This window comes from Eptesicus fuscus, chromosome 8 (assembly GCF_027574615.1).
Source record: "Eptesicus fuscus isolate TK198812 chromosome 8, DD_ASM_mEF_20220401, whole genome shotgun sequence".
Taxonomy (NCBI): domain Eukaryota; kingdom Metazoa; phylum Chordata; class Mammalia; order Chiroptera; family Vespertilionidae; genus Eptesicus; species Eptesicus fuscus.
The window spans coordinates 85,043,299-85,070,420 of NC_072480.1; the positions used below are offsets into that span (position 1 = coordinate 85,043,299).

At 40.8% G+C, this 27,122-nt stretch overlaps 1 protein-coding gene across 1 annotated transcript in view; it reads left to right on the forward strand.

The window, feature by feature from the left end:
• Positions 1–25,455, forward strand: part of FUT10 (fucosyltransferase 10) — a 57,962-nt gene extending 32,507 nt beyond the window's left edge. The window contains exons 3-4 of the mRNA XM_054720321.1: positions 15,998–16,833; positions 25,025–25,455. Of these exons, the coding sequence (XP_054576296.1) occupies positions 15,998–16,833; positions 25,025–25,249 (1,061 nt within the window). The 3' untranslated portion in view covers positions 25,250–25,455. The remainder of the gene's footprint in view (positions 1–15,997; positions 16,834–25,024) is intronic.
• The last annotated feature ends 1,667 nt before the right edge of the window (positions 25,456–27,122 follow it).

Here is a 27,122-nt window from a genome sequence, read left to right on the forward strand (position 1 = left end):
AACATGGCTTCTCTGAGGATGTGTGCTGATCTCTCATATTTATCTGAAATAATTCATTAACTGGGAGTTCACAGAACACGTTCACCTGTTAATGCTCATATAATCTATAACCTGCCAGGTTTCTTGTGGGGCATATGAAATCCCGGGTAGTTAATGGTGTCATTTAATTTTCCACATAAATTCTGAACTATGATATTTATAAGCATGCATGACTCCAAGGGTAACATTTCCTAAGTAGCAGTGGGGATGATATGGCGGTTTGGAGTATATCTGTGAGCCTTTACATACTACACAAAGTTTGTGAGATTTTTAATGCTTCTCTTCAGAGATGTGTTTCTTTATTTCTTTAATTTTTTGATTTTTAAAAAATATATATTTTTTTATTGATTTCAGAGAGGAAGGGAGAGGGAGAAAGAGAAATATCAATAATGAGAGAGAATCATTGATAGGCTGCCTCCCTCATGCCCCCTAGTGGGGATCCACCTGGAATCGAACAGTGACCTCCTGGATCATGGGTTGACTCTCAACCACAGAGCCACACCAGCAGGGCTTAATTTTTTGATTTTTTAAAATTATGTAAATAATGTATGACTATACCACCAAGGAAAATTTAAACAATAAAGAAGTCTAGCAAGCATAAAAAATGGACTTTTATCTTTTCTTTCTCTGTCCCTGTCCCAGTCAAATTAATGGCTATTTTTCCAGAATTTTTATGTATACTTGAATTCAGCCTATAGTTTTGTATGTTTTTTTTCTTAAATTGAATAATGCCATAGGTATAAATTGTTGTTTTTTTTTTCATTTAAAAATATAGTTTAAAGATTTTTTTAAAGGTTAGATTATATAAATTTACTTCATTATTTGAAAAGCTACGTTGATTCAGTAGTATGGAAGTACCACTCCTCTGTCAGTGATTATTTAGGTTAGTGCTGTTTTTTTTTTTTCTTTCTGTTATGAAGATACTTGTATGTCTCTGCTCAGATGAGCTATTATTTTGCTAATGTCTGAGGATGGTGTTGCTGTGTCAATGGATACATTAAAGTAAAATTTTGGTACATACTGCCAAATTGGCCTAGAAAAGGCTGTACTGAGTTCCCCTCAAAGTTTGAATTCTTATTAACATGTGAAAAATTTGAAACAGAATAAAAATGGATAATTAAATTTTGCAAGCTCAGACAGCAAATTCGTCATTTTTTCTGCTTTTAGTAAATCTTTTTTATTGCTTACTTATATATTTGATTTGTATAAAACTTCTCGGAAAAATTTAAGACACTTGGCTTATTGATTTATTTGCTAGTTATTTCATGGACTTCACATGAGCTCAGAATTAGCATGACTGACTGCTAAGATGTTTCTATATAATAAACACTAATGAAAATGTGGTCAGCATGGAATAGTCAAGAAATCACTGATACCTAGAAATCTCCCATACCAAAGCTCAGGTTAAGAGTCCAATTTTTTAGAGTTTTCTTAATATCCCATTTTTTATTTTTATAACTCACTAATTCTTTTCCAAATCATTGACTCTGTCACAAATTTCTTTGCAAAGAATTAACTGGGTTAATAAATGCCACAGTGTTGCTAAGATTTCATTATTTTTTATGAGGTGGTAGTATTACTTACTAGTCTACCATGAAGTGTTATCATAAGTAATTAAAATAAAACTACTGTATTTGCTGGAGAAAATGAGGCTGGAGAAAGTTCCTAAGATGAAGTAGCAATTTTCTCATCAATGCATTTTACCTATTTCTCCCTGTTATGTTTACAGAAATCTATTAACCTCATTGGGTGGAGATTCGAGTCATGAAATCAAACAGAGAGGGATGTGAACTGAAATTCCTGTTTGCGTTTGGTAGGACTGATATAATTTGCAGATGAACACTTGTGTAAATGGCTTTCAATACGTTGTCTCAATTTTAAGACTCTTTTTTAGAATGCCCAGTGATTCCACATTTGAGCTCTATCTCCTCCACAGATAGTTGGTGTTAACACCCCATTTCTGCTTTTCACTTCTTGCTCTCTACCCCTTATTGGCAAAATAAACTAAGGCCTGACTTTTGCAAAATAAAATCTAAAAACATATTTGTTTATTCTCCAAATGTATTTGAGTACTTATTGCATTCCAGGCTCTGTGTTAGGCTCTACAGGCCAAGATGAACAAGTCATGGGTCCTGGAAGGGCTGCCTGCCTTGGGGAGGCCAGACAGTTTGCACATAATTGCAATTGAGTATGATAAATGCTGTAGTTCTGGCCAATACAAAAAGCTACACGATAACTGATTAGGGAATAACCAAAATGAGAAACTGGGCAGCTTGCAAAGCTTTTCCTGCAAAAGTGCTCACCTCTTGAAGATCCAAAGTCAATAGCAATTTAACCTGTTTTAGAAAAAGAGCAGGAAAGGTCTCATCGACAGCACTGCTTCTCAAGGCAGCAACATGCAGGCTTCTCAGACATTAGGCCACAGTCGAATGCCATCGCCGCTCAAGTGCATTAGGCTGCAGGTATGAAAAACCTGACCCAAAGTGGCTTAGCAACCCAGGCATTTGTTTACTGGGTCAGCCAGAAGTCTGGGGTAGGCAGACGCGTTTTGTTCAGCAGTTCAGCAGTCACTGACGACATCCTTCTACTCCGCCAGTTCTCCACATGGTCCTCTGAGGGCTGTGGCAGCTGAAAGCTCTGTGACCTCCCCTAGCTGAGCACATCCAACAACCCCCAAACTTGGGGCGGTGATACCCCTGTCTGAGCACCCTCACTTTCTTACTGTCTTGTGCTTTGCCCCTGTGCACCTGCTCACTTGCTGGCTGGCTGCTCGCTTGAGCTGCAGCTTTGGAGGATGGGGATGAACTGAGCCTCAAAGGCACCTTGCCTGCTAGGCCCTCCCTGGACAAGACTGGAGGGTCTGAGGGGATGTTCATTTCCAATTTTGGGGTTCATTCAGTTCGTTGTTTGACCCATAGTTTCTACTGGATGAGGTGTTTTGGGACAAATGTCATCTGTCTTTGAGTATGAACAATATAGCATAAACTGATACCACTATAAATTCTTTCTTAAGACATCAGTAGTGACTGTACTGAAGGGCTACAATAACTTATTCGAATCTTACATACTCACTCTCCCATACTGACATACTGACACACTGATGAACCCCTGATGTTAGCATTGCTTTGGGAATATGGGTGATGTTCCTTCCCTTCCTTCTGCCCTCTGCCCTCTCCTCCCTCTTTTATATTTTTTAGTGCAACAGAATTTTTTGTTGTTGTTGAACATGTATTATACTAGAAATTTGATGAAATATTTAAGTGAAATAAAATTAATGGAAATTGTTTATGTCCTTTGCTTTGTGTTTACTGACTCACTTTTTGACTGCCAGAGGAGAGCTGGATCTCATATTTTTTATAACCTCACACCGAGGCCTGTAAAATACAATTTGTACATTGTATGACCAAGGATTTGTAAGGTAGACCTAAATCCTTGAGCAAATTTGTTGTTGTTTTGTTGTTTCTGTGATGAGACATGAACACTAGAAAATTAAACTGGAGTCTCCTAGACATGGCTGACTGTGGAGGACAGGGCTGGATTCTTCACTGTTTCTCTCTTGGGTAGAGAGACTCTAAGATGATTAAATGGAGCGGGACACAGGAGGTTTTGAGAATAAGAGTTTATTTTTCCAGGTCATAGCTTTCAACGAAGGTCAAATGTGGCTCAGAGACTAAGTGGAATATAAGTAATGATTTGGCAGTTCCATACCTACCTGGTGGATAGACTCATTCTGGAAAAAGCACTCATGTGTTGTCTTGATCCTTCAGAGGATACAATTAGCTTGGAGATTGACTGCTGGACTCAGAATTAACTTCTGTAAAATGTCCCTTCAGCCAAGAGTCTAAGACAGACGCCTGGAGAGTGTGCGCTGAAGTTTTAGTTGTTGCTAAAGACGTCAGCCGTATCAAGTGCCTTAGGATTAATGCTGTTTCTTGACCCACTTTCAGAGTTTAGATTTGTCCCACGAAGTGGAAAAATCGGGAGAATAGTGAAGTGACTGCATGCACTCAATGGGATCACAGTACATGATCCCAAGAAAGAATAGGGCAGATACAGAGGACATCTCTCTCCATGGACATGTCTCTTCATAGGCAATGCCAGGTTGACAACAGCATGTGTAGTGTGTTCTCATTTATGTGAAACAAATCTCCTCTAAAAAGCATTTTTCTTTTTCAAATGCTAACATCTTCGAATCAGCAAGTGTTGGCAGTGGACAGCCTCCCTGCAATGGCTGCCAGCCGGGCAGCAGCAGTGGTGCCGGTGCGATTGCCTGTGTGGGCGGGGACTGGGTCGTCCTTCCCTCTGGCACAATGGGACGCCATCAGCCTTTGATGTTGCCATCAGCAAACCATTCAAGGATCTTCAGAGGAAAGAATATGAGTCAAGTTGGCATCTGGAAACTTGGACCCCTGGTCATGCCAAGAAAGCACAGGCATCAAAGCTTGAAGATGGGTGTGAGTGGCCAGGAAGAACATCTCAGAGACGATGGTGGAGCACTCTGTTAAGCAATGCTGTACTGCTAACAGTCTTAAGGGCACAGGGAAAAATATTGATTAAAAAGCCCTGACATCAAAGATCCAAAAGTGATTCAGAGTTTGGACTCTCAATGTGAAGACATTTTAGGTACTTCAACAATTGAACTTATATTTTTTCTAAGCATTCACAAGAGTGATACATGATAAAAATCTATAAGCAAATCTAAAAGCATTTTCATGATGTTGATTCTACCAATCCATGAACATGGTATGTTCTTCCATCTGTTTACGTCTTCCTCTATCTCTTTTTTCAGTGTCCTGTAGTTTTCCGTGTATAGGTCTTTTACCTCCTTAGTTAAGTTTATTCCTAGGTATCTTAATTTTTTTGGTGCGATGGTAAATGGAATTGCCTTTTTAGTCTCTCTGTCTGTAAGTTCACTATTGGTGTATAGAAAGGCCATAGATTTCTTGGCGTTAATTTTGTATCCTGCTACATTGCCAAATTCATTTATTAAGTCTATTAGTTTTTTGACGGAGTCTTTCGGATTTTTTATGTACAATATCATGTCGTCTGCAAATAAAGACAGCTTTACTTGTTCTTTTCCAATTTGGATGCCTTTTATTTCTTCTTCTTGTCTAATTGCAATGGCTAATACTTCCAGTACTATGTCAAACAGGAGTGGTGAGAGTGGGCATCCCTGTCTTGTTCCTGTTCTTAGGTGAAATGTTTTTAGTTTTTGTCCATTGAGTATGATGTTTGCTGTGGGTTTATCATATATAGCTTTTATTATGTTGAGGTATGAGCCTTCTATTCCCACCTTGTTGAGAGTTTTTATCAAGAAAGGGTGTTGGATTTTGTCAAATGCTTTTTCTGCATCAATTGATATAACTATGTGATTTTTATCTCTCAATTTGTTTATGTGATGTATCACGTTTATTGATTTGCGGATATTATACCATCCTTGCATTCCTGGGATAAATCCTACTTGGTCATGGTGTATGATCTTTCTGATGTACTGCTGGAGCCGATTTGCTAGAATTTTGTTGAGGATTTTGGCATCTATGTTCATGAGGGATATTGGTCTGTAATTCTCTTTCATTGTGTTGTCTTTATCTGGTTTTGGTATTAGGGTGATGCTGGCTTCATAGAAGGAGCTTGGAAGTGTTCCTTCCTCTTGAATTTTTTGGAATAGTCTGAGGAGGATAGGTTTTAGTTCTTCCTTGAATGTTTGGAAAAACTCTCCTGTGAAGCCATCAGGCCCCGGGCTTTTGTTTGCCGGAAGCTTCTTGATGACTGCTTCAATTTCGTCCATAGTTATTGGCCTATTGAGCTCTTTAGATTCTTCTTGATTGATTTTTGGAAGGTTATATTTTAAAATGTCCATACTACCCAAAGCAATCTATAGATTCAATGCACTCCCCATTAAAATACCAATGGCATATTTCACCGACCTTGAAAGAACTCTCCAAAAATTCATCTGGAATAAAAAAAGACCCCGAATAGCCACAGCAATCCTGCGAAAGAAGAATAAAGTAGGAGGGATCTCAATACCAGATTTCAAGCTGTATTACAAAGCCACTGTTCTCAAAACAGCCTGGTACTGGCACAAGAACAGACATATAGATCAGTGGAACAGAATAGAGAATCCAGATATTGACCCAAACCACTATGCTCAATTAATATTTGACAAAGGAGGCATGAACATACAATGGAGTCAAGACAGTCTCTTCAATAAATGGTGTTGGGAAAATTGGACAGATACATGCAAAAAAATGAAGCTTGATCACCAACTTACGCCATACACAAAAATAAACTCAAAATGGATACAGGACTTAAACATAAGACGGGAAACCATAAAAATACTAGAGCAATCCACAGGTAGCAAAATCTCAGACATATGCCAAAAGAAATTCTTCACTGACACTGCCCCTAGGGCAATGGAAGCTAAAGAGAAAATTAACAAATGGGACTACATCAAAATAAAAAGCTTTTTCACAGCAAAAGAAACCATTAACAAAACAACAAGAAGGCCTACTGCATGGGAGAACATATTTGCAAATGGCATTACTGATAAAGGTTTGATCTCCAACATCTACATGCAGCTTATACAACTTAATAAAAGGAAGATAAATGATCCAATAAAGAAATGGGCAACAGACCTAAATAGAAGCCTTTCAAAAGAAGACAGAAGGAAGGCCAAGAGACACATGAAAACATGCTCAACGTCACTAATTATCCGAGAGATGCAAATCAAAACAACAATGCGGTACCATCTCACACCTGTCAGAATGGCTATCATCAACAAATCAACAAACGACAAGTGTTGGCGAGGATGCGGAGAAAAAGGAACCCTCGTGCACTGCTGGTGGGAATGCAGACTGGTGCAGCCACTGTGGAGAACAGTATGGAGCTTCCTCAAAAAACTGAAAATGGAACTCCCATTTAACCCAGTAATCCCACTCCTGGGAATATATCCGAAGAAACTAGAAACACCAATCAGAAAGGATATATGCACCCCTATGTTCATAGCAGCACAATTCACCATAGCTAAGATTTGGAAACAGCCTAGGTGCCCATCAGCAGATGACTGGATCAGAAAACTGTGGTACATCTACACAATGGAATACTATGCTGCCATAAAAAAGAAGGAATTCTCATCATTTGCAGCAACCTGGATGGAATTGGAGAACATTATGTTAAGTGAAATAAGTCAGTCAATGAAAGAAAAATATCACATGATCTCACTCATTTATGGGTAATAAAGAACATTATAAACTTGAACAAAAAGATAGATACAGAGACAGTAAAGCATCAAACAGACTGTCAAATTACAGGGGGAAAGTTAGGGAGGGTGGGGGAGATAAGAGATCAATCAAAGGACTTGTATGCATGCATATAAGCATAACCAATGGATGCAAAACTCTGGGGGTTGAGGGCATATATGGGAGTGGGGTGGGGGGTGGCAATGGTAAAATATGTACACATATAATACCTTAATAAAAAAAATTGTATAAATAAATAAAATATGAAAAAAAATAAAATAAAAATAAAAAATAAATAAATAAAAGCATTTTCAATAAGTATACATAAAAATTCTAAGTATAAGAAAGCATTCTATCATAGTATAGTTGGAAATACTTTTCTTAGTGACATAAAAAATAATGGTACAAAAAATAGTTCATCTTATAGTTTATTTTTTTCTAGATTTAATTTACATGTGATTTCCTTCCTTTCCCTTCCTTCCTTCTTTCCTTCCATCCTTTAAAAAAATGCAGAACATACAAGAAACTGTTAACAGAGGGGAAGGAGTTGGGTTTCTGGGTGCTTGGTGACACTTTTCCTATATAATTTTTGCTCACTTTATTTTCATTTCTATCAAAGCTACATGTACTATAAGTTTACATAGCAAATAGTGATCTCCTGAGGTTACCACTAGCAGGACTTTTATCTGACCTTTTTGGTAGTGAGCACCAGATCTCTAAGTAACACGGAGATATTACTATTTCTTGACTTTTCAGTGGTGGGTGTTATCTGTTGACTCAGTCTTGGAAGATGAGCATTCACTCTCTTACCCTGTCCTGCTCAAGACACACTCACCCTCTTGTATCCTCACCTTTCACTTGTATTACCACATTTGATAGATCAATATTTACTCTACATTATTATGACTAAGCAAATGATATTCATAGGTGAACCAGATAGTACACTGATTACTTTTCTTGTTTTCCCCGAGTTAATAACTGGGTCATATTTATTTTCTTTAACTGCTTGGTTTCTTTATGTACTTATCAGAAATTCAGCCCCAAACGTTTTGACCAGTGAGACATAATGATTCCTTTCTTTCTCCTGCCAGGGCTAATTGTGTTTGTGTTTTTCTACTTTGAATTTCAGCTAATGCTTTAACATTTACATTCATAATCATCAGATCCCTGGGGCTTATTTTGTTCATCTTTGAAGTCCCAGAGTTCCTAGCTTAATACTTTCCAAGTAGTAGGACTCAGAAAAAAGCTTGCTTTTCACTGGTGGCTGTGCTTCTTGGAGTGGGTGGTGGCGTCTTCTGTTTCCAGGTATGTTGGCTGCAAGAGAGACAATCAGAATGTGAGATGCAGAAACACCCTAACCGGGCTTTTAATACCAAAGAGTCAGTTTTTTACATGCTGGAGAGAGACCACAAGCCTAATCCAGGGTTATGGAGCTTTGCTGTGAATGTCAGAGTTCAGCCGAACCATGAGGACCCTGAAGCGACTTTGCTAGCAAGCCCTTGGTGACATCAGCTCCCATCTCTCTGGGGAGTGAGTGCCTTAGGTTGCATTGCAAACAGTCACTCCTGCTCTGGTTTCTTCTTGGAGTGCACAGCACCGAATTCTCACTTTTTCTAATTATTACTGTGGAAGCAATTGAATTTCCCTTTGTGTTGAGATTTAGACACTGTCGGAATACTTTAAGATGTTGTTAAGCTTATAGCAGGGATGTAGCCATTGTAACGGTTATCTTGAACACTGGAAGTTGTTTGATCTTTATGAAACAAATGATTTAATCCAAGACAGGAAATTAAAACAAACTCAGTGAGGTCACTATGAGTTTAGCAACGGCCGGGGTGATTAACCATAGATGTGATTTATGAACTATTGCTATCCCCTACAATTGTGTTTTGCCCATTGTTTCATAAGCTTTAACATCATCTGGCTTTAGAGGTTTTTTTTCCTTTCCAATGGGTAAAAGGCTCTGTAGTAAAATAGTTTAGCAACAAGGAAGTCTTTATCTCTTTTTACATTAAATGTCAAAAGAAACACAATGGAGAGGATTTGCAATTTGTGATAAAACTTAGAATGAGGTCAAATACAGTTTTACAGAAGATTTCACTTCCACCTCATCATTCTTGGTAGCTACCTGGGCCATCAGTATTCTGTATATTTTAATTAGCAGTTCAGAGAAGGAATTTATAACATAGAACCTGAATGAGGAATGTGCTATTGGTTTCCAGTAACTTGACGGTTCCTTTCTTACAGGGAGTCTCATTTTCTGATTTTATATTTTCCCTTCTTTAATGGGAGACTTGAGTTGTTTTTTTCTGCTTCCACATTCTCACCAGATGGACTAAGAGAGAAATAAATTTTTCTGGCCATTCTCTGAGGTGAAAATAGGAACCTGGGATGGTGGTGACAACGTGGAAGAATTGTGAAGAAATACTATTTTTAGAAAAGTCAAGAAGCAAGAGAAAACTTGCTACACAATTTGCAATAATAAGTTGCAATCAGATGGAAGTCCCAAGCTTTTGAAATGGACTTCTCTATTAACCAGTCTCATAGGAAAGCACACTGTTGTAGGTATTTCAAACAGTGGGGATTTATTACGGGAATTCATTCCAAAGGGGTTGAAGGGCTAGTTGGAGCAGAAGGAGGAGGTGGAAGGTGATGCAAAATGAATAAAAAGGAAACATTTCAGGGGGAAATTACCCAAAGTGCAGGATGGCTGGTCTCCAGGGCTCTACCGATGGAGGTGAGCGGGAACCCATGAGTCAGCACACCCAGGTCACTGCCATTGCTCCTGTGGCTGTCACCACTGTTCACATGACCTGGGTCTCCCCCACAGCTGTGCTCACAGTCCCCAGCTGGGCTCTCTCCACTACCTGAGAGGCTTTAGGATGATGCTCCTTTGCCCTCTCCACGTTCCAGTCGCCCGACAGTGCTCCTGCTGGTGGGACCTAATGGCAAGGGATCTTGAGAAATGATATTCACAGGGTCTCAGCCTCGTGCAATACAGAACACAACATACCAAAAAAACCCTGAATTTGTGTCCTTGGTTTAAGGAATCACAAAAGGTATATCAGGCCCGTTTAATGTAGAACATGAATTCCAGAGGCCAAGTAGCCACGCTTGGATAGGATGAGTGGCAACATTTGAACAATGGAACCCTTAGACTTGGCCCAGAGGGGTCTGTCTACTTTGGCCTTCCTCCAGCTGCGAGGAGTCAATGGGCCACGGTCACAGGCCCTCCTCACCTTAAACACCACACTCCCAAGTACCAGGACCCCCGAATTCCCTGCCCCAAAGGCCGAATTGGAGCCCACTGCAGAGCCTGCACTGGCCACTTCCTGGTTTATCCTCCCAAGGGCAAACGGGCTTGAAGGTTGTCCAGGGGTGACTGCACTGGAAACTTGTTAAAAATGGCAAGACAGATTTTATTTGAACTACTGCAATAGAGGAGAGAGGTTTCAGTGTAGAGCTGAGCTCAACTTCCACCCTTATCCCCTCACCCCTAGAGGAAGAGAAAATGGGTGTTTCACCTGCGGCCGACCTGCGTGATTGGAAGGGGAGGTTTGAGGGATTGAGGGAGGATGAGTCAGCAAGTGAAGGAGAATCCTCTCCCTTCTCTTTTCACCCCATGCCAAGCCCCAAAGAAAATTACGGATTGTGGCAGGCAAGGATGTTAGTTTTGAATATATGTTGTCCCTATTTGGTATGAACCACGGCTTTACATATTGAAATAAAATTGTGATGTTTATATGTTAAAGTAGAAAGATAAAGCATCTAACAACTTATTAAATTGATTTATAGCTTTTAAATGCTTAGACATATGGTAAGTGAGATTCTCTTTATACTCTTGCCTCAGGCCCTGCACTGTTAGGAAGGGGCTGCAAAGTTATTGACTAGCCTGCAGCACAGGCTCAGTAAGGGGCCTGAGAAATTCCCAGGCCCAGGGGTAGAATGGACAGATGCCTAACTGCACATGTATAATTGATAGAGAGCTATAACATGGATAATTGAGAGAGGGCTCTGTGACATAGAATTGATTAAAGGGCAGGTAAAAGGACTCATGAAGGGAGATAACGGGAAAGAGAGAAGAACACGGGTCTAGAAGTTAGTATGAGAGTGTTTTGAGTTGCGTGGCCTGCCACAGCCTCTGAACTGGTTACAGCCAGACTATGTCCTCTGGGGCACGTGTGTGGCATGAGCCTCTAGTGCCCTTGGTTAGAATTTAGCCTGAGATAACAGGATCCTTTCCCAGGTACCAACACCAGTCTTGCACATTTTTAGTTAACCCTCTAGAGAACATATATGGCCTGATGGGATTGTAAGGGAAAGTTGAGAAAATCCATGTGAAACGGCTTTGAAAATAGCAATGAACTACGCAAATGCTAGATGATAGTGTAAGAAGCAGCTCCTTGGCTTAAGCTGTTTTTCCTCAAAGGTTTTAGTTCCCTCTATTGGGAGTATATTTTGTGGTACCACATTTTTAAAACTGTATCTTTAATGTTGAAAGTATTACAGATGCCGCTTTATTTTCACCCCTCACCCCGCCCAGAACCCGCTCCTGGCCCCAGGCCTTCATCACACTATTGTCTGTGTCCATGGGTTCTTTGGTTAATCTCTCCCCACCCTCCCACTTACCCCCATCTTCCCTCTGAGATTCATCAGTCTGTTCCATGCTTGTATGTTTCTGTGTCTATTTTGTTCATCGGTTTATTTTGTTCATTAAATTCCACATATGAGTGAGATCATGTGGGACTTGTCTTTCTCTGACTGGCTTGCTTTATGGGACACTAAGGCGTGCTGTTTTCTTAAGGGGACTGGGTTTAAGTTGGGTGATATTTTTGTGGGTGTACTCGGGGAGCCAAGGGTAAGTTATGCAATAGATTCAATGTTGTAGCAGGGCCAGTGATACCTCCGCTCCTTTTCCATGAGCCAGTCTGAAAATTCTGGTCCCACCAGGGGTTTTTAGCTCCAGATAAATGACTGAAAGTTTGTCAGTCCAGTGGGGTTAATAATATGCGTTGCTTTTCTGTTTTCACCAGTTTGTCTGGGAGAAGGAAAGGAACACAGAAACATGTACCGTAAAGTATCGCTGCTGCTTACCTGCTGTTTCAAATTCAGTCTCCGTAGTCAGCAATCTGGCATCATTTGCCAGCATTATTTCTATTCCATTTGTATTCCAAGTCACAGTTTCCTTTGCGATGCACTTTAGTGCTTAAGATCTATTTGTCAGCTGTTATTTAAAGGAACGAATAAATTTGTCAGTATTCAGTAAACAAAATAATCCAGAGAGAAGAAAGTTTGAATCTGATGTTGTTAAATGTAAGCTCCAATGAAGAGGACTAGTTAACCAATCACATGCAAGTTAGTCACTTTTTAAAAATATTTACCATAGGTTAGTTGATTTTAATTTCTTTAAAGACCCAGGTTCCAATTCTTGTTATAGTGGACATTTAAATAACTCACTTGTTTCCTGAGCCACATCCAATACCTTTTAGGAATTGCTCAATGTCAATACTCATATTTTATGCCAGGATATCCTCAGTGAAGTATTCTAGATCTGTTAGGGAGCTAATTTTTAATGTGTGTTTGTGTGTTCTGTATCTTAGGGAAGTAACTGGGAAGTACTTTTAAAAAAATATTTTTATTGATTTCAGAGAGGAAGGGAGAGAGAGAGAAACATTAATGATGAGAGAGAATCATTGATTGGCTGCCTTTTGCATGGCCCCCTACAGGGATGGAGCCTGCAACCCAGTCATGTGTTCTGACCTGAATCAAACCGTGACCTCCTGGTTCATAGGTCTATGATCAATCAAGCACTGAGCAACACTGGCTGGGTTAGGAAGTACTTTTTAAGATAGAAAGAAAATAAAAGTGGGGGGGGGGGATGTTTCTAGAAAGCTAGATTCCTCTTAAACAGGCATTTCTTCACTATTATAGATGTAAAGCCACTACTACAAATTAAACAAAATTCAGATGGACGTATGAGAACTTCAGCCTTCATTTTTAAGAAGTGTGTTACTTTTTAGTACATGAATATAAGTCAATGTTTCTTGTTTAGATTTGGCAGGCTTTTTTGCTACTGCAGATTGCATGTGGGAGCAACTCAGTGCTCTTCTCCCCATCCTTCCAACACCAAGGTTTCAATAGCATCTTGGATAAAGGAATAATGAATTTGTAAGCCCTCATCTTCTAGTTGAAATTAATGAAAGGCTCATTATAACTGGCGCCTATTTCATGTTTGGTTCCTATCACACACAGTATGAGTGGATCCAAATAGTGGCCATGAAAAGGTCTAGCATAGCCATGTGGTTTCTCCTGTACTTCACTGGTTTAGACAAGCAGATATGAAACTCAAGCCCACTCCATTATCCGAAGCACTGGAGGCGGATTTTGTATTTTTCTGTTTCCCTGCTCTGCATATTGGATCTTTCCTGTGGCACATCCAGGGTGAGCCAGGTGAAGAATCAGCCACGTGCCACATAACTAGTAGCAACAGATAGCCATTGGTGTTTGAGTCACTTACTCAAGACATCTGTATCTGATCCCCCTGTTAATTCCAGACCCAGTTTTGTTTTAATCAGTCCCCTCCAGTCTCTAATCTTACAGTTAGATCCTTACTCTGACTTGCATGGATTGGACTGTAGTTCTTCCTCTCCTAGGCAGATGGCCTTGATTCTTTGTTGTGCCATCGGTGGAAACTTTATGTTCTAACTCAAGTTTTATGGGTTCCAGTTCCCATCACTGGTTACTTGACCAGCCTAGAACCTTTTTGAGCAGCAACCACTGCAATGCAGTAAGTTGCCTAAAATCCTCTTCTCTTTCATGGCCTCGTGTTTCTCTATTAACCATTGCTGACCATCCCAACTCTATGTGCCATTAGATCTCAGGTGTGTGGATGAGTATTCTTTTTTTATGCTAATAGTCAGATATAGCAAATGCCAAGTAAATAAATATATAACCATGTTTAGATGTTAGTCTTTCATTCTTGATCATTGAGAATAAAAGCCTGTTATCAAGACAGTAGTACTTAAGCACCCCTACGTTCATAGCAGTGCAATTTACAATAGCTAAGACTTGGAAACAGCCCAAGTGTCCATCAGCAGACGGACGAGTGGATAAAAAAAAACTATGGTACATTTACACAGTGGAATACTACATGGCAATAAAAAAAGAAAGAACTCTTACCATTTGCAATGGCATGGATGGACCTAGACAGTATTATGTTGAGCGAAATAAGCCTGTCAGAGAAAGATAAGTATCACATGATCTCACTCATATGTGGAATCTAATGAAACAAATAAACTGATGATCAAAAATAGACCCAGTGTCATAGAAGCATGAACAGACTGTTGAACCTCAGAGGGAAGGTAGGGGAGGGTGGGAAGAGATCAACCAATGAACTTGTTTGCATATATGCATAACCCATGGACACAGACAATGGGGTGGTGAGGGCCTGGAGGCAGGAGCAGGCTGGAAGAGGTTAATGGGGGAAAAAGGAGGACCTATGTAATACTTTCAACAATAAAGATTAATAGAAAAAAAAGACAGTAGTACTTTCTTTAGCAATATCTCTGTGTTCAGTGTATGTCTTCCAACATAATCTTATTTGATCTTTAATTGTTTGAAAGCCTTTTTTGATTAATTGATTTCTTATTTATGTACTGTTGGCACCATGGAGTAGTATATATTTATTTGACATTGTGCACTGGCATTAAGTAATTAATTTTTATGAATTCTACTGGAAAATATGTTTTACTTCACTAGAAGCATTTATTTGGTGCTCTTCTTCCCAGTGGGTGCTGGAAGATGGATTTTTCTCCCCTTTCCTTACACTTAAAAAACATAAATCAGGGGCCAGAAAATTATCAATGCCAGGAACACTTTAGAAATTCTGTATTTTATATTGTGATGCTGTCTTAATTCTTCTTTCTCAGTTAGAGAAAGAAATTCTTCCTGATTGGGCCTCCACCCATACAGTCAGGAAACAATTGCTTACCACATCCATCACTTCTGTCTGCACGCGATCATGTTTCAGAGGTTCCCCAGTTAATCCCGTGGAAGCTAGAGTCACTCATAATTATAATCCTGTTATGCCTTCTTTATTTCTTGATGTGCTTGTTAATTCATGTCCATGCTGCAGTGGTCTGTAACATAGTGCTATTATCAGCTCTTTCGTCTTTAAAAGCCTCTTGTCTACCATTTTGACTAAGATTGATTAACTGCACTTTGTTGAAATCGATCATTTGGATTAAAAAATCTATCCTGTATATTTGTTCTGGCTACTTTTGCATGATTTCACCTTTTTTCAGTTAATCAATCTGCCAAGCTGATTGCTTTTCTCTTGTTGGCTTCCTTTCTCTTACTCTTTTCTTTTTTAAGAACTGTCTATATCTTTATTGCTTATGTCCTCTCTTAGGCAGCAACCTCAGGAAGAAAAGGCAATTGCAGGAGGCAGTGGAATGAGTTCTTCCTTTAGATCTCGGCTAGACAGCACTCCCATTTCCCTTTTCATTACCTGAGAAAGAGGGTCCTGTCCTTATTGATTCTCTCCCGAAGCAGTTTCTGGGGTGAAAGTTGTATGACTGCCTGCCAGGCACTTTGCAGACACTGGAACATGCTTTTTATTTACAGCTTCAAACTCCTCTGTATTCTAATCTTACCAGGTGGACTCAAACTTAGCACCAAGATTCTTTCGGACATACTCATATTTTCTTTTCTTCTCCTAGGTACTGATTTTAACATAGATAGCTTACCTCTGCCCCGGAAAGCCCATCATGACTGGGCCCTTTTTCATGAAGAGTCTCCAAAAAACAATTACAAGCTCTTTCATAAGCCAGTCATCACTTTGTTCAACTACACTGCCACATTCAGTCGGCATTCCCACCTGCCACTCACCACCCAGTACCTGGAGGGCATAGGAGTCCTGAAGTCACACCGATACCTGGTCCCTTTGCAGTCTAAAAACAACCTTCGGAAAAGACTCGCTCCGCTGGTGTATGTGCAGTCCGACTGTGACCCGCCATCGGATAGGGACAGCTATGTTCGAGAGCTGATGACTTACATTGAGGTCGATTCCTATGGCGAGTGTTTACACAACAAAGATCTCCCTCCGCAGCTGAAAAATCCAGCCTCCATGGATGCCGATGGCTTCTATAGGATCATCGCACAGTACAAGTTCATCCTTGCTTTTGAGAATGCAATTTGTGATGACTACATCACTGAGAAGTTCTGGAGACCTCTGAAACTGGGGGTAGTCCCTGTGTATTATGGATCCCCCAGCGTCACCGACTGGCTTCCAAGTAATAGAAGTGCTATTCTCGTATCGGAATTTTCTCACCCTAGAGAACTGGCAGCTTACATCCGACAGCTGGACTCTGATGACAGACTGTACGAGGCCTATATGGAATGGAAGCTGAAGGGTGAGATCTCCAACCAGCGACTCCTCACAGCTCTCAGGGAACGGACATGGGGAGTGCAAGACATCAATCAAGACAACTACATTGATGCATTTGAATGCATGGTGTGCAGCAAGGTGTGGGATAATATTAGGCTTCAGGAAAAGGTAAGCGACTCAAGGTTTGGCAGAGAGGTGTAGGGGGCCATCTTGATGGTGTCTGCCATTCGGCGTCCTTCTGTGGCAGCTGCCTCATTACCGCTCCTCATTCCCGTCAGAGAGACCAGGCTCTGGAGGCAGGTTGACTATTACTATCCTTTGAGGACTTCCATGAAGTTCACTGTCTTGTCTTTCTTCCTGAAGGCCTTAGAGTCTCTTTATTGTTTCTTCTGGAGGACACGATGCTGCAGGTGCTGGGCAGTGAGATGGGAGGCTGCAGAAGGAGGAAAGAGGCCAAAAAATTTAGAAAACTTCAAAGTTTTGAATCTTTCCTTTAATCTTTCACCTTTCTGTCAATGCTGTGGTTTTGGCCAGACCCCTTACACTCATGCCTCACTTTTCAGTTCACATATACAATCAATTAACCTCTCTCTTTCTTTGATTCCTGTTCTTTCTCCTCATGCTTTTTCATGTATAGAGAATATTCAAAGGATTATGGGAATAATCCTGAAAAGATTATTTTTCTTAAATTATCCTATATAATAAAAGGCTAATATGCAAATAGACTGAACAGTGGAACAACCGAACAACCAGTCGCTATGATGTGCACTGACCAACAGGGGGTACACGTGGACCATGGTGGGCATCAGTAGCAGGCAGCAGAGCGTGGAACATGGTGGGTGTCGGCCGCAGTGGTATGGTGGAGCAGGTGAGCAGGGGCACCAGACCAAGGTGGGGCGAGCCTCTGGTGGTTACTGAAAATTCTTTACTCCCACGTGCCGTGATCCTGCCTGGTGCTTGCACCTGCTGCCAGTGCTGGCCCCACTCACACCTGCAGCCAGTGTCAGAGCCGCCACTCTCACCCATTGCTGGTGCCCGGCGCTGGTCCCAATCGCTCTGCACCATCAGCAGGTGCAAGTGGCAGCTGCCGGCCCCCATAGCCCCTGAGGGCTTCTCCACCTCCCCCTGCTCCTGAGGGGCGATCAGGGCAGCAGCCACTGCTTACACCTGCTGCCAGCACCAGCCCTTCTTGCACCCACTGACAGCACCAGCCCTGCTTGCACCCGCTGCTGGTGCCGGCCCCAATCGCTCCGCACCATCAACAGGTGTGAGCGGGACCAGCGCCATCAGCGTGTGGGAGTGGCAGTGACAGAGGGAGCGGGGCTGCTGGCAGACAGGGGACCAGGGGCCACGGCAGGAGGGGCTGGGCAGGGCATGGAGGATGGGCCGAGACCCACCACTGTGCCCACTGCAGCCTCATGGCCCACAGTTCCTTTCAAGGTGCACGAATTCGTGCACTGAGCCCCTAGGTATAAATAAAGTTCTTAGTCATTTCTTCAGAGTTCTAGATACTTTTAACATTTGTTTGTTTGCTTACTTTAGACACTTATACCAGGCATGGCCCCACTTTACATATAACTGAATTTTTATAAGGTAATTTATTGAAAGAAAAATAAAAATTAATTTCAACTGCTACCTTTGAAATCTTTTAAAGATGAGAGGCCCCGACATAGCACTTGGGTATCACCTATCAGTCCCTTGCCTGACTCCCATATACAAATAATGGTTTAAATAAATTCTCCAAAAGCAAATGTTTATTTTGACTAGCATATTTCTGGGCAAACAGAAATCTAAACAGTGTGTGGAATTATTTTTATGTATTTTGTGTATACTATATAAAACTTTTATATACTAAATATGTATATAAAGCATTATTTTAATTATTATGAAATTTTAAATTATTTTATCTGGTTTTATATGACAAATGTTTGCTCATAAAATAATTTATTTTAAGCTGAGTGGCTTGGTCAGCAATAGGAACACTTAATATCATTCTTCTCAGAGAATGCATCCTGATGTCCAATGACTTCCTTTATGCCCTAATTTATTGGGCCACATAACAGCAAAAACAAAATACACATACTACTGCAAAAACACATGAGAAAGTAGAGATCATATTAATTGCCCATGCTATACCAATTATTTATTTTCAAAACATGTCAAGGCAGAAATAGAACTTCTGAGGGTGATGATTTGCCTGCTCGGTATTTAACAGTCATTTTCAAGTTTGGAAATTATATTCACAGAAAACTGAATGAATCGAACAAACCCTAACTGTTTCAGCACTTCACAGAAGGCCTTTTGGAAGGATTACTGGGGATGGGAAAAGGGGGGATACCAATATTGGTAAATAGCTTTTTAATAGATATAGGAGAATCATACATTCCTGTATTTCCAACAAAAACAGCTAACTGATATATTAGCATGCCTGAGGGTGGTGTGATTCAATGTCCTTCTCTTCAGAGTCTTTGAAGTAACATACATAGCATAGGCTCTCCTCCACCTTGGAGGCAGCAATCAAGGGGCCATCTTGAGTCTGACCTCCTGATGAATCTGAATAGGCTTATTCTCAGTGCTGTTTGCTTTATTTATGTCAGAGAAAGTCTTCCATTATTGAAGAGGTCACCGATGAGTTAATTTTAGTCAGTTAAAGAAAATGTATTGATAAATGCTCCTGTCCTCAAAGAGACTAAAATAGGAGAGACAATGTGTAATCATGAGAAATATAACTTCATAGAATTGGGATAAACTTTAAAAAAATAGCTTTATTAATATGTTATGGATGACTGTCGTCATCATCACAATTGAGATGACAAACATTTCTGTCATCCCTCAGAAGTTTCTTCATGTCTCTCACCACCCCTTGCCTCAGGCACCCATCTGCTTTTTGTCACTTTTGACCAAAAAGCTTAGGCAGTTTTCTAGAATTTTATATAAATGCAATCATGTAATGTGTACTCTTTTGTGTCTGGCTTCTCTCACTCTGCATGATAATAATGACAGTCATCCATAACATATTAGTATTACATTTCTCATTGTTCTGAAGTTTGGACATACCAAAATTTGCTTATCCATTCACTTGTTGATGGACATTTGACTTGTTTCCAGTTTTTGGCTGTTACAAATAAAGCTGCTATGAACATTTATGTACAAGTCTCTGTAAGGATGTATGCTTTCATTTCTCTTCTATAAATACCTAGGAGTGTAATGCCTAGATCAATGGTCGGCAAACTCATTAGTCAACAGAGCCAAATATCAACAGTACAACGATTGAAAATTTTTTTTAATTACTTTATTGATTAAGGTATCACATATTTGTCATCAACCCCCTCCCCCCGTTCCCTTCCCAATCCCCCCCACACGCAAGTGAAATTTCTTTTAAGAGTCAAATTTTTTAAACTTAAACTTCTTTTAACGCCTCTTCTTCAAAATAGACTCGCCCAGGCCATGGTATTTTATGGAAGAGCCACACTCAAGGGGCCAAAGAGCCGCATGTGGCTCACTAGCCGCAGTTTGCCGACCACGGGCCTAGATCATATGGAAGATGTATGTTTAACATTTTGAGAAACTACTAAACTATTTTCCAAAATTGCTCTATCTTACATTGTATGAGTTCCATTCATTAACAGTTGGTGTGGTCAGTTTTTAAAATTTTTACCATTCTGATGGGTGTATAGTGGTATCTCACGGTGGTTTAATTTATATTTCTCTAGTAACTAATGATGTTGAGTATCTTTTAATGGTTTATTTGGCATCAATATCTTCTTTGGTGAAATGTCTCTTTAAATCTTTTGCTCATTTTCTGAAAATTGAGTTTTCTTGTTAATCTTCAGCTGTAAGAATTCTTTATACACTGAGCAGCCAGATTATTATAATCTCTGAACGCATAATAATCTGGCCCGGTGCATGAGTTCGTGCATGGGTGGGGTCCGGCCAGCCTGGCCAGGGGGAGGGGACATAGGCAGTTGGCCGGCCTGCCTGCTGGTCGAACTCCTGGTTGAGGGGACAATTTGCATATTAGCCTTTTATTATATAGGATATGCACTGAGTGGCCAGATTATTATGCATTCAGAGATCATAATAATCTGGCCACTCAGTGTATATTTTGAATACAACTCATTTGTTAATTTTGTAATTAACAAAAATTCTCTTCCAGACTGTGGCTTTTCTTTTCATTTTCGTTTACTTAATTTTATTTTAAAATTACAGTTTACATTCAGTATTATCTTTTTATTTTCTTTACAGTGTCTTTTGAAGTGTAAAGTTTTAAATTTTGATGGAAGTCCAGTTCATCAATTTTATCTTTTTAGTTTATGCTTTTTCTGACCTGTTTTAAAAAATTTGTCTAATCTAAGGTCACTAAGATTTTCTTCCTGAAATTTTGTAATTTTAACTTCTACATTTAGGTCTATAATCCACTTGTAGTTAATTTTTATAATGCATTATGATGTAAGATTTGAGGCTTGTTTACTTGGATATCCAATTATATCCATACCACTTTATTGGAAAGATTATTCTTTCCTGATTGGATTACCTTGGCTTCTTTTTCAAACATCAATTTTTCAACATATGTATGGGTCAATTTCTGGACTGATTAATGCGCCTGTATTTGGGTACTGTAGCTTTATGATAAGCCTTGAAGATGAGGTAGTGTCAGTCTTCCAATGTTGTTCTTTTCCAAAAGACAGGATGATTACTAGACTAAGTGAGGTGGCCACACTGTATGTGATGACTCACAGAAATATTGAATCATCTACTATACACCTGAAACTAATATAATATTGTATACAATTATACTTAAACAATTAAAAAAGCATTAAGAAGAGTAGTCTTAAAAGAAAAAAGAGTAGTCTTTTACTTTCCACTTTTTTCCTTCCCCAGAAGCACTCACTTACCTCCCTAGTTACCTAATTATTTTGGTATTTACTCAGTAAATAACATGCTCATACAGTTGTTTTTTTAAAAAATATTCAGTGTTTATGGGGTTATGACTGTTATTCAGAGATGAACCTTGTTTTATACTATCACTTGTTTCCCTTGCCTGTACAGCTTTTGTTTCTTTCTAGTTAGTAATTGTCTTCTTATTATTTTTCTATGTACTTATCACTAATTTAATTCTTATTGATTGTTTAAATCTCCTTTGAAGATGTTCAAATATACCAGTCATCCAGTTCGTTCCATCTTGTTGAAGAAATTTCTCACAGAGCATCCTGATTCCTTCAGTATGTACTGACTGCTTTCCATATTTAGTGTAGGGATCAGCCTGTGATCTCCCTTCCACAGCATCTTGGGAATTGCCTTTCTTGTCTTTTTCTTTTGTGTTGCCACCTCTGTTTCCTTTATGCTTTTCTCCCCTTTTCTTGGTTTGCTCTCTGGTTTTGGTGATCATATACCCTCAGAAAGCTTACTGAGAAGGGGTATATAGGAGATTTCTGAAATGTCTTTTTTTTTTTTTTTTAATGAATCTTTATTGTTCAGATTACAATTGTTTCTCCTTTTTCCCCACATATCTCCCCACCACCCAGTTCCTACCCCCCCTTTTCCCTTACCTCCCCCCCCCGCTGTCCTTATCCATAGCTGTATTATTTTTGTCCAGTCTCTTCCCATACTCCCCACACCCCTTTCCCCCTGAGAATTATCAATCCACTCCCATTCTATGCCTGATTCTATTAAGATCACCAGTTTATTCTGTTCCTCAGATTTTTAATTCACTTGACTTTTAGATTCACTTGTTGATAGATATGTATTTGTTGTTCATAATTTTTATCTTTCTTCTTCTTTTTTCTCTTTTTAAATAATACCTTTCAGCATTTCATATAATGCTGGTTTGGTGGTGATGAACTCCTTTAGCTTTTTCTTATCTGCGAAGCTCTTTATCTGCCCTTCAATTCTGAATGATAACTTTGCTGGGTAGAGTAGTCTTGGTTGTAGGTTCCTGCTATTCATCACTTTGAATATTTCTTGCCACTCCCGTCTGGCCTGCATGGTTTCTGTTGAGAAATTAGCTGATAATCGTATGGGAGCTCCCTTGTAGGTAACTAACTGTTTTTCTCTTGCTGCTTGTAAGATTCTCTCTTTGTCTTTTGCTCTTGGCATTTTAATTATGATGTGTCTTGGTGTGGTCCTCTTTGGATTCCTTTTGTTTGGGGTTCTGTGCGCTTCCTGGACTTGTAAGTCTATTTCTTTCATCAGGTGGGGGAAGTTTTCGTTCATTATTTCTTCAAATAGGTTTTCAGCATCTTGCTCTCTCTCTTCTTCTGGTACCCCCATAATTCTGATGTTGGTACGTTTGAAGTTGTCCCAGAGGCTTCTTACACTATCTTCAACTTTCTGAATTCTCTTCTCTTCATGCTTCTCTGGAGGAGTGTCCTTGGCCTCTTTGTATTCCAAATCTTTGAGTTGATTCTTGCAATCCTCTAGTCTGCTTTTGGGTCTCTGTATAATATTTTTTATCTCAGTCAGTGTATGTTTAATTTCTAGTTGGTCCTCATGGAATTTATCGGCCTTTTCCATGAAATTCTTGAAAAACCTTATAACCGTGGTTTTGAACTCTATGTCCAGTCGCTTGTTCTCCTCCATTTCTTTGGTTTGTGATCTGTTTCCTTGCCTTCTCATATTCTCTGCTTCCCTAAGTTGGTAGGGTAGTTTTGTGTACTAGGTGTCCTATTGGTTCAACGGGTCAGCCTCCCAGTTACTTGAGGTGGACACTCTTGGTGTACCCTTGTGTACTGTGTGTCCCCTAGCAGGAGCTACAGCAAGGGCTAGTTTTCTCCTCCTTTGCTTGGGCGGTTTTGGAGCAGTCTGACTGGAGCTGCAGTTGGTTAAGCTGCTCCAGAACAGGCCATTTATATGCAAAAGCCGCTGTGTGGAGCCGGGGCAGGTTTGTAGAATGTGCGGGGCGGGGCCTCAGGGCGGGGCCTCAGGGCTGGGCGGGGTCTCAGGGCGTCACTAGGCTGGGGCGCGGCCAACGGCAATGGCTGCCGTCAGCCGTCTCTGCCTTTCCACGTTTCCAAGTCCCTGCGCCCCGCGCTCCAGCGCGCAGTAAACAATGATTGCTGGGCGCACCTCTGCAAAAAAGTCACTCTCACTTTCCGACCCGATGGCCGAGAGTCCAGCTTCTCCCCGTAGGTGCCTGGGTCCCCCAAGTGTCCCCAGAAACTGGATTTCAGAGTTCGGGTTGAAGAAAAGCCGCGCACCCAGCCGCCCGCCGCCGGCCCGATTCGCGTGCCTCCGTACCTCAGCTTTTCAGCGATTGTGCTTCTTTCTCTTCTTAGTTGTAAATCTTCCACTCAGCCAGCTTTCCCGTGGTTCTGGGTGGTAGACGTTTTTGTCTTTTAGTTGTATTTTTGAAATTGTTGTGTGAGGCAGCAGATTAGTTGTTTAACTATGCCGCCATCTTGGTTCCTCCCTCGGTCTCCTGAAATGTCTTGATTCTACTCTAACATTTAAGCAATGGTTTAGCTGTGTGTAAGCTACTAAAATGGGCACCAATTTTTCTCAGAATTTTAAAGGCATTTTTTTAATTGTCTTTAAAAAAAACGTTTAATTTTGACATGATTTTTTAAAAATATTTTTATTGATTTTTTACAGAGAGGAAGAGGGATAGAGAGTTAGAAACATCGATCAGCTGCCTCCTGCACACCCCTCACTGTGGATGTGCCCGCACCCAAGGTACATGCCCTTGACTGGAATCGAACCCGGGACCCTTCAGTCCGCAGGCCGACGCTCTATCCACTGAGCCAAACCGGTTTCGGCTTGACATGATTTTAAGTTGACAGAAGAGTTATACATATAGCACAGAGTTCTTGTATCCCCTTCACTTGGCTTTCCCTAAGATAACGTTTTCATAACCACAGCACATTTGTCAACACTAAGAAATTAATATTGGTGCACTACTACTAACTGATCTATAGACTTCAGTCATTTTTCACAGCCTTTCCACTAATATCCTTTGTATGTTCCAGCACCAATTCCAGGATCCCAGATTTAGCCATCTCATCTCCAATCTGTGACGGTTGCTCATTCTTTCCTTATTTTTAATAACTTTGACACATTTGAAGAGTATTGATCTCTACATAGGGTTTGCCTTAAGAATTAAATGAGGTAACCTGCATTAAGTGCTTAGCAAAGTGTCTCGTGCACAGAATATTCTCAATAAATGTTAGATATTTTCCATCTCCTTCTATTATTCAGATATTTTCCATCTCCTTCCACTATAACTACTGAGACTCCATGGAGTGAAGTTACTTGCTTTAGGGAAAGTCCGTGCTGGGTTCTGTTATTGCGAGGCAGGGACATGGGACTTGGCTTCCTTATCATATGTTTTTAATTCTTTTCTCCTCCCCTTCTCTCAATGCAGGGCTTACCACCCAAAAGATGGAAGGCAGATGTTACGCACCTGAGTTGCCCGGAGCCCACATTGTTTGCATTCTCACCTGTGGCTCCGCGTCGGAGGTATTCTCGAGAGATGTGGATCCCCAGCTTCCAACAGTCCAAGAAAGAAGCCCAGGCACTGAGGTGGCTGGTCGATAGGAATCAAAACTTTTCGGCTCAAGAGTTTTGGGGCCTAGTATTCAAGGACTAATTTCAACAAGTATCAGGATGATATAGACTACAGAGTTCCAGAGGTTTACTTTCTAGGTTGCCTTAATATTTGAATATCATAGCCACTCTGTGGACTACCCTTTAGGATGAGAATTGCCGCAGTACTCACAACGAGCCCGATGAAATAATAGATATGAACTACCCTCTGGGTCACCTCTATATTTTTTATACTCAAAAGGTAAATACAGTAGCAAACCCCGCCCTCCCCCCCCCCCCTGCCCCTTATCTGTAGTTTCGCTTGCCATAGTTTAAGTTACCCACAGTGAACCGCAGTCTGAAAATATTAAGTGGAAAGTCCAGAAATAAACAATTCATATGTTTTAAATTACGCGCCGTTCTGAGTATCTGATGAAATCTCGCGAGGCCTTCATCCCTTGCGGACGTGAATCATCCCTTTTCCAGCATCTCCACGCTGCCGATGCTGCAGAGAGCGTGGTAGGTAGTCGTGGCCCGGTTATCAGGTCGGCTGCCCGGGCGTCACAGTGCTCGCGTTCAAGTTACTAATGTCCCCAGAGTGCGGGAGTAGCGCTGCTGCCAACTGGGATGGGCCACGGAGAAGCCCTCAAGTGCTGCCTTGCAGTGAAAAGCGGGATGTTCTCAACTTAATACTTTTTATCGTCTCACGTCCGAAGAAGAAGGGTGAGTACAGGACAATAAGATATTTTGAGAGAGTGGGAGACCACATTCACATAACGTTTAGTGCAGTCTGTTGTTACAATTGCTCTATTCTATCATTAGTGACTTGTTGTTATTCTCTTACAATGCCTAATTTATAAATTAAACTATCATAGTCTATATAAGGTTTGGTACTATCTGTGGTTTCAGGCACCCGCTGGGGGGCCTTGGGACGTATCTCCCGAGGATAAGGGGGGGGGGGGGGATTACTGTATTTTTCATGCACTATGATCACCTTCATTGTACATGTCTGCACCCATGTCCCTGCTGCCTTTTGTGGAAGTTCACGTAGTGCAGAGTGAATGCTTTCCTCGCTGAAAGGGAGGCAGAAGGTGTAGCGTTGGATTCCTGGTTACTCACTAGTTGCAGTTTATTAGCGTTTGGCAAACGCCGTGTCCTGATGCTGAGTGGGAACGTGAAATGCATGAGAACTTGGCAGTGAGAGATTCCATCTGTTGGTTTACAGGGATGCACTACTAAGTGAGTACTAAAAGCTGTGTGAAGTTTATCCATCTTCTCTTCAAGTCGAAGGAACAAGGCACGTCTCTAGCTTCTCCATACGCTCAGTCACCTCTGTTAACTTCTAATTTTCATTTTGCCCTGTGTCCTCCCAATCCCCAGAGCGGCAGAATGTTTGGTGAAGACGGTTCTCCTTCTTGTGTGTGTGTCATCAGCGAGATGTTCCCAACCATCCCTTATACCGCTGAGCAGAATACTAAGTATGATTCGGGCTGGACAGCCTGTACATTTTGATCAATATGAGGGTGAAAGTGAATGCCCCCGGGAGCTCCAATTGTGTTGAAGCTGATTTGTCTTTTCTCAGGCTGATATACGGCCTGTCGTGGTGGGCCCATTGGTGTGTGAGCATTCCCTGTCATTTCTGATCCTGTCACAGACCAAGTTCAGCTGCTTTGTCTAGAGCATCTGCTGGAGCTCCACAAAAGACAAGGAGAAAGCACGGACTCACATTTTCTAGACGATGCTAGAGCCTGGTGCCACCCACTATGGCATGGCTTCGATACTCTTTACTGTGGAAAGATGTAAGCTCCAGGGGACAGGAAGAGTTGCTGATACTCATGTCCCTGACGTGGCATAAGGGGGAAGTTTAGGGGTTCCTGCGGCACCACTCCCCTTTTATCGCAGGCCAGTGGCTTTCTGTGCCTGTCGTGGAGCAATCT